The 8,630-nt window shown below is 51.9% G+C and overlaps 1 protein-coding gene across 1 annotated transcript in view; it reads left to right on the forward strand.

Annotated features, from left to right (window-relative positions):
- Positions 1 to 3,050: 3,050 nt before the first annotated feature.
- ENPP7 (ectonucleotide pyrophosphatase/phosphodiesterase 7) overlaps positions 3,051 to 8,630 on the forward strand; it is a 13,483-nt gene continuing 7,903 nt past the window's right edge. Inside the window, exons 1-5 of the mRNA XM_019471405.1 lie at positions 3,051 to 3,074; positions 4,026 to 4,281; positions 6,182 to 6,327; positions 7,199 to 7,819; positions 8,407 to 8,620. Of these exons, the coding sequence (XP_019326950.1) occupies positions 3,051 to 3,074; positions 4,026 to 4,281; positions 6,182 to 6,327; positions 7,199 to 7,819; positions 8,407 to 8,620 (1,261 nt within the window). The remainder of the gene's footprint in view (positions 3,075 to 4,025; positions 4,282 to 6,181; positions 6,328 to 7,198; positions 7,820 to 8,406; positions 8,621 to 8,630) is intronic.

Below are 8,630 nucleotides of genomic sequence, written 5' to 3' on the forward strand. Positions count from 1 at the left end.
ACTATCACTGCTGCTCTGCTCCTGACTTCGAGGCCGTTATCAGCACTTTCTTCACCTGCATCCCACTTCCTTGGCCATACCTGAGTTAAGGCAGCTTGTGACTCTCCCTGGATGGCAGCAGGTGTGAGCAAAAGCAGGTGTCTGCTCTGCCTGGGAACAGCCTCCTTTCCAAAAGCTGCCCTCAGCCATTCAACGACACCCTACAGGGACCAGAACAGGGTCTGCTCCACACCCATCAACTCCACCCAACTGTCCCAGGTGCATCCAGTCCCCAGCAGCTTCCACAGACTAAGCAGCTCCATCCAACATTCAGTAGCTCCACATACATCCCCTCGCAGTCACTCCAGGCCCACTCAACTGCAGAGCTCCTCCTGGTTTTGCTCACCGGGGCAGCATTGCAACTTTAACCACAAGGTCCTGGCATTAGATATTTCACCGACGCTCATGAGCTTACCTAGGCCCTTGGTACTCAGGCAATCATGTGCTGGGAGCCAAGAGGAGCACTGCAGACATTTACCCTTTGCCTGAGCTGCACTGAACTGATGAAGGAGGCAGGCTTAGTTTGAAGAGCAAACCAGGGCATCTCCAGCTGCTTTGTTCAATTCTCTCCTCACCCTCCTGGCCGCCTTCTCTCTCCCCTTTTCCCTTCCTTCGCCCTCTTCCCGATGGGCTGCATACGCAATGCCTTAACCATTGGGACAGTGCAACTAATCTACAGAACAGAGCTACTCCAGGCAGGACAGCGAGGTGAGCAAAAGGAAAACACCTACTTGCTTTCTACCAACTCATCCTCTACCTTAGTGTCCAAGTGCACCGTTTCCAGCCTGCAGCGATCCTGCCCTCCAACACCCCAGCGAGCACCTGGGAGGGGGTTCTCCCTGGGAGCGGAGAAGGCTGCAGCTCAGCCTTTCTCGGGGGGAAGCAGCTGCCCTCCCACCCAGAGACCCCCCCTGCATCCTACCTCTCCTGAGGTGGCTCAGACCCGGGTCTCTGCCATCCTTCCACTTCCCAGCACTTCCTCCCTCTGCGCTCGGGCAGAGCAGCACCAAAAGGGTTCTTAGGGACATGGCGGGCTTTTATAAAGTGTCCTCCCAATCCCCCTCCCTCCAGCCAACCAGTCTCACCTGTGGAGCCCTGCCCAGGCATCGCCCAGCTTGGCAGTCCCATCACCAGTGAGCAGCTCAGGCCATGCCGGTAACGGATTCCCACAGACACATGCCCTGCGGAGCCGAGTGACCGCTCGTGTGGGACAAGGTGTGGCATTCCTGACTGAAATTCAAGTGGCACCTCGGAGAAATTTGCAATTTGATTTTCCATTTAAAAATAAAAAATAAAGAAGGAAAACCACCCGGCCCCTGCCTGCCTGACCAAACTGCTCCCCCAGCACAGACCCCCGGCAGCTGCCCAGTGCCACCCGTGTGCGTTTGCACACCACAGGAAAGCTAGGGTTTTGCCCAAGGGGTGCTCAGCACATCACTTTTTGCAAAGGCTGGTAACAGGCTGGGCGCCCAAGTGCTGTGTTTCAGACAAACAGGGCTGTTCCACTGGCAGATGACTTCTCTGTGCTCGTGATTTCTATTTTCCATCCCCTTCATCTGTCTTCACTGAGTTAATTGGTACACAAGCGTGGGAAGGACAGTCTCGGCCCCAACACGTCTTTGCAGGGACCATCTTCCCCAATTAGGTGTTGGGACTAACAACTCGTGCCATCAGAGCATAGCTCATTGCACGTTCTCGTGAGTGCTTCCAAGGATGCAGGATCAGTGCTGTCAGCAAGGGGCCCGTGATCTGGAGGGTGCCGAGCAGGGACACGGTGGCCCCAGAGCAGCCACGGCCCCTCGGACACATCTGCTTGTAGGATAAGCGCCTGGGGTGCAAGATCAACTGCATCAGCCTTTTTAACTGGAGATTGACAGTGTCCCCAGGCAGGGTGGCCAAAGGTGATGTTCTTTATCTGTGCCTCATGCTCCTCAGATACCGAATATCAAAATGTGCCTTGAGATACTCCTGTTATTAAATACTCCTCCGAGATTAGAGCAGTGCTTCCTTCTCTCTAGCCTCTTCCCTCCCAGCGGAACCGATGAACATGATAACTTATCAGGACCTTCCCCTCCTCTGATAGCATTGGCATGAGGACTCATTGACCCCCCTCAGAACAACACGCTGACTATTTAGGACTTTCCCTGAGCTTGGTAAGCGATAATATCTTTATCATATGAGCCCTTTAAACCCTCAGTGCCTGGCAGGCCCCTCTGTCCTTGCTGAAAGGACAATATCAGACCCAGCGCATCAAACGCCGATAACAAAATAGTTCCTTGAGTGAACTGCAGTGCCAGGGCTGGCAGAGCGGGTTGCACGGCCAGCAGCTCCTCTCCCCGTGCTCTCCACTCTCCGGACACACAGCAGCTACTGAACAGACAGACGGGACCCCAGCAGAACACCCACTCCGCTCCAGCCTGGCCAAACCCAGGGCGAGCAGACGCACCGGTCACACCAGCAGCCTCCGGCTTCGCAGCGCCCAGCAAAGAGCTCTGGCTCCCAGCAGACCGCAAGCCTCCTCCCCCAGCAGGCTGTGACCCCTGCTCCTTGCAGAGGGATTTCCCCTGGGGCTGCCGTCAGACCAACACCCACCCCATGCCCTCTGTTAGCAGGAGGAGGGGTTGGCTCGGGGCTCAGAGTGGGCTCCATCCCACTGCAGCTTGGGCTTGTTTCCCCTGTCCACAAACGAAGCGCCCAAGGCTGCGCTCCTTGCCAGTGTTGGTCGTGAGGTCCCTGGTGGGATCGCTCGAACCTCTCGCGATGTCCTTGCACGATTATCCCGTGTCACACCTGGGAAACACAAGCACAGGGGAGGAGGTGACTGAGACGTCGATGCACCCTGAGGAATCAGTCCAGACAGGAACACTTGGGGATGCTCAGGTCTACAGAGAGACTGTCATGGGCCAGGAAGGATGAACCATGGCATGCCCGTGAGACTCATCTGCCCAGCTCACCCTTGGGGGAGAAATGCCAAGGAATGACCCCAGACAGGGCTGGGGAAACCAGTGGAGATGGCTCTGCTCGGCAAGGGAGGGGTATGGCAATTAGGAAGCAAAGCACCAAGGAATAAATCTGGAACCTGAGCAGAGGGAGATCAGCAAAGACACAAAGGTTGAGAGTTCAGGCCCCAGGGACCCAAGTCAACCTCTGTTACATGTCTACAAAAGCCTTAAACTCAGTTTTGCTGAGAAATGAGTCGTCAGCAATGATTAAACCCCAGAGAAGTCATAAAAACAGCAAATATTGATAAGATGAGACTCTGATACGGCAAAGCTCAGCAGCGCACGAGTGGATGAGGGTAACCCATGGCGAGCAGCAGAGCCCGAGCAGCGGGAGCTGGGCTGATGGGACACGGAGGCTTCAGAGCTGGGCTCTCCCTCTGGAGCATCTCTGGGGGTTGCTGGCATGGCCAGGATCCAGGAAAGAGCCTCCTTCCCCAGCATGTAGCTCCACAAAGCCACACTCGAGGACCTTGGGTAAATCCAGGCTCCTTTCTGAGCCTCTGAGCACCCCTCTTGAGGTGGACGAGAGGCCCTGGGAGGGAGGTGAATTGCCTTTTGAAGCTGAACTGCTGACCAAAGAGCAGGGCACCAAATGCCAGGAGTTTGGAAAGGACACAGTAACGGGCTGCAGGGAGCCAGCACGGGGTGAAGGACGGCAGCTGGGGCACAGGGTGGTGGGGAGGCAGGTTCCACATGGGCTGCCTGCAGAAGGCAGCCTCCTGCCACACGAACAATTCTTCCCATTCGTGAGTACTAAAATAGCACCTGATGCCACTGATGGAGGAGGCAGATTCGGTGTTTGACCCAGAAGGAAATCTAAGCTAATCTACTTCAATTAGACAAAAAACAGAGAGACTCATTCTGATACAAAGTGCTGGGTGAAGCCATGCACCTGATCAGCAACTGTAAGATTAGATAAAAACTGAACTTAGTCCCATCCTGCATATATTAATGTGAGCTCTCTGGACGTCTGGGCTATTCCAGTTCAAGGGCATGAAGATGTTCACTTCACTGGGGTTCATATTTGCTGCCTTCTCTTTAGCGAGATGCATCCCCGTGCAGCAGGTATCCAACCGCAACAAAGTCCTCCTGGTGTCCTTTGATGGCTTTCGGTGGAACTATGACCAGGACGTGGACACCCCCAACCTCGACGCTATGACTGCGGAGGGGGTGAAGGCGCGGTACATGACTCCTGCCTTTATCACCATCACCAGCCCGTGCCACTTCACGCTGCTGACCGGTGAGTCCCCACCAGCCCCGAGCCAGACGGAGCAGCACGGGGTGCAGGCTGGGGAAGGGTAAATTTAAGGCTTATGCATCGGTGAAGGAAACTAAGTCAAGCAGCCATCCAGCCTCAGCAGCATGCAAAGCTTTAGAATAGCTGTATTTTGGAAATACAGCAAGAGACAAGGCAATAGTTGCAGAAAGTGATAGAACTGAACCTGTTTTTATCAAAGGTAAATAGCACCAGATGTTGTAAGAATTATGCAGCCACCACCTAGACCATGGTAGGAATTACGCAGAGGCCAGCCCAACAGGGTTCATTCCTAAGTTCCACTTTAATAACAGATCAGATCAACTCTTTTGTATATATTTATTCCTAATGCACGCGATCTGCAGCTCAAGCTGGGTGCCTGTCGGCTGTTGCTGGATTTATAGTCTCGATTTATAGGTCGCCTGATTTCCCGATGGCACTTCTGCTCATCCAACCCTGTTCGCGGAGTCTGGGGTCTTCTCCTGGTTCGCTCTTGCAGCCTCCAGGCTCCCTTTTTGTCTGTGTCTTGAGGCATTTCCTTCTCTTTTGTTACAGGATAGCCTGTAGTTAAAGTTTACTTATACTTCCCTATCTACCGGAGACAAAAAACAAAGATTAAAGTACAGTTCATGCAGCCTACAGCTTCATTTACTTCAGTCACTAGTGCTAAGCTCTGGCACAAATTAATCTCTCACTACAGTGTCTTCCCTTTGTTTTTATTAGCATACCTGCATTATTTATATCATATAGGTCCCGAACATCGATAGCCTCTAATCTGTGTACATATTTGAGTACAACACATGCTACAACATTGCAAACACCCAAATATAATTACAAAGGCACAAACACAAAATAATATTCCATACAATAGTCTCCTAATCCAGATTCCCCAGTCAGCGAGAGACAAGGTGATAGCTGCAGAAAGGGATAGAACTGAACCTGTATTTATCAAAGGTAAATAGCACTAGACCAACCCAATAGCCTCCTTTGATAAGATAAATTATTTTTTAGATAAGGGAGATGCACTAAATTTAATCTTTGTGGACTTCAGTAATGTATTCAATATACTGCCACACGGGAAATCATTAGTTAAGATGGAGAAGATGAAGATTAGTACAAAATCTCTAACATGGGGAAGTAACGGGCTACAGGGAAGAGGACGGCAGGTAATGCTGAGAGGAGATTGTCAAGCTGGAGGGAGGGCAACAGGGGAATTCCTGAAGAATCGATTTTGGAGCCAATCTTATTTAAGATTTTCATTAATAACCTTGGCATCAAAGAGTGGAACATGCTAATGAAATCTGCTGATGAGAAAAGGCAGGGAGGCATTGTCAATACAAGGGAGGATGGGAATATCGTGCAGAAGTAACTGTGCAGTCTTCAGGACCAGAATAATAAAAATAGCATGAAATGTAATAGTACAAAGTGCAAGTCTTTCATTTCTAATGGGAATTTCTCCTGCATGCTGACCTCACCAGTTGTGAACAACAGAGAAAGCGAAACACCAAAGCGATTAGTTAAATGCAGGATAACGGTGAACCCCACCTGCGCCGAGAAGGGCAGGAGACTTGCAGGCAGCACCGGCACCTCCAGGGGTGAGGGTGCCCCGGGGTGGGGTCCGGGTGAGACCCGCCTGGGATCAACCCACCCGTGTGAGGAGCAGGCATCCCCCCAGCATCTCATTCCCTGCCCTGGGAACCCCACTTTGTACGAGGCAAGGGGAGGAAGGAGGCAAAGCAGAGGCAAAGGGAGAGCTGGGACAGGGTACGAGAGGCAGAAGCTCCTCGCTGACCGGGAGCCGACCCATTGCCCAGTACTGGGGTGAGACACCCCCCCCTCCAGCCGCAGCCTGGCTCACCCCCGCCTCTTCCGTCTCTCCTGACAGGGAGATACCTGGAGAACCACGGGGTGATTCACAACATGTGGTTCAACACCAGCACGGGTCAGAAGCTGCCCTACTACAGCACACAAGGTGTGGACAGCTGGTGGGACAACGGCAGCCTGCCCATCTGGATCACCGCTCAGAGACAGGCGAGTGTGGCAGCCTCCTCTCATGCACAGACCCTGCACAGACGGATCCTGCCTGCAATCATGTAGTAAAAGCTACAGGCAAGCCACGATCTCTAGTGGCCATGAGCTAACATCCTCACTGCAAACGACAGGCTAATTAGACCAGCAAAAAAATGAAATCCCCAGACACTGGCAGGAATAATTATGATCATTCTATTAAAAATAGCAAAAAATAATGGATGCATTTCAGCTTTATTAAGACATTAATAAAACAGGTTATCCTTTTCCTGTTTAAAGACACCTCAACCGGTTCCTTAGGGAGCATCACGAGCCCAGGGGTTTCATACACTCCAAGGCACAAACCTCATTTCCACAGCCTCACCCAGGACCGTTGGGCGGCAGTGTCAGGGGCTGGTCCCCTCTTCACTGGGGACTGCAGCAAGGCTTTCCTAGATCCCAGTAGGCTTTGAATCTGGCTTTGAGACAGGACCTGAGACCTGGCCCAAGACACGTACCTTTGCCTGTATTTACCTGACAAATTGGCCCCGTTGACTTCAGGGTGAGTGCTTACATGATTGGAGTAAAACACACCTTAATGTCTTGATGGTCAAGAGCCAGAGGGTCCCTGCAAGGTACAAACGGGTCACTATTTTCCAAAGTTATAACTAGTGTTACTAACTCAGTGAGAAAACCAACGTGCAGAAGTTCTGGGAAGGGCAGTGCTTTCAATTAATCACTTTTAATTGGCAATGAGCAAGAAAACCTCATTAGAGGCAGAGGTAGGCATTAGGGGGCCGAATGAACTAACCGCATTAGTAGGTGGTTGCACTGACAGATGGAGAGATGCTGCAGAGCGAGTTCAGGTGAGTTTATGCAATGTCTTCACTAACAGGGTTTAAAGACAGGCTCTATCTATTTCCCCGGAGGAAAAGCAAAATATCAAGGGGAAGAAGTGAATATGAAGTTGGTGGAGCCCCCCTTGTTCAACTACAGCAATGAAACCAAATGGAGAGAGGACATCGACACCGTCATGGAATGGTTCACGGTGAACAACCTCGACTTCATCGCCCTCTACTTCGGTGAGCCGGACTCAGCAGGACACAAGTACGGCCCTGAATCCACGCAGAGGAAAAACATGATCAAGCAGGTAGACAGAACCGTCGGTTACTTGAGGCAGCGTATCCAGGAAAGTGGCCTGGAATCAAACCTCAACCTCATCATCACGTCTGACCATGGCATGGAGACTGTCATAAAGACCAACGAGATTCACATCCGGGCAGTAAAGAACTTCACGTTCAAAGACATCCAGTTCGAACTCTTAGATTACGGTCCAAATGGACTACTGTTGCCAAAAGAAGGAAAATTAGAGCATGTGTATTCCGTCCTGAAAAATGCCCACCCAAACTTACACGTGTACAAGAAAGCAGACTTCCCAAGGAGATTCCACTACGCCAACCATCCCCGGATCACCCCGCTCGTGTTGTACAGCGATCCAGGATACGTGATCCATGGGGTAAGATGTATGCACAGACATATCTTACTGTCTTTTGGGGATCTGCCTCTCTCCTCCTGCCCTTCTCATAGCACCCCAGTACCTACCCAGCTTTATGCCTTCATGTTGATTGGTCTCCCTACAAACAGATGGAAATTCCAGCTCTTTGTGTAAAGACCTTCTCTGCTGTTCAGAAAATAAAAGGTCCAGAAGTCTTGGAGCAGGGCTTGCGTGAACACAGAATATCAGCTGCAGGCCTTTCCTAGCCTGGCATTAAGGGAAGGCCCAAAGTCAAGGCCAGCAGGCAGCTTCCCGTTGTGAAGCTCCTCAGTACAAGAAAATTTGGATGCGCTGACATTTGGGGAGGGAACCTGTAATTGCTTGAGAGCTGTGTCTAGGCAGTCCAGCTTCTGCAAAGTTTAACATTATTAGATCAATTTCAAAAACTCAAAGAAACCAAACAGACCGTTAAACCCTGTGGCTGCAGACCATGGCACGTGAGAGCCGCGTGCAGGGGAGGTGGGGGCATCCAGCAGTGCTGATGCTTCGGTGCCTGCCGCCTCCCGGAGGCCGGGCTTTGGGGCACTCGCATCCTCTCTCCCTTCCAGCGATACAAGGTCCAGTTCAACAAAGGGGAACACGGTTTTGACAACGACGCCATGAACATGAAAACCATCTTCCGTGCCGTGGGACCGGCCTTCAAGCAGGGGCTGGTGGTCGAGCCCTTCGAAAGCGTCAATGTCTACGCCCTCCTCTGCGAGCTGCTGGGCATCACCCCCGAGCCCCACGACGGCTCCCTGGAGGCCATGAAGCCCATGCTGCGTGAGTCCGC

Source organism: Aptenodytes forsteri, unplaced genomic scaffold, assembly GCF_000699145.1.
Source record: "Aptenodytes forsteri isolate BGI_AS27 unplaced genomic scaffold, ASM69914v1 Scaffold34, whole genome shotgun sequence".
In the NCBI taxonomy this organism is placed as follows: Eukaryota; Metazoa; Chordata; class Aves; order Sphenisciformes; family Spheniscidae; genus Aptenodytes; species Aptenodytes forsteri.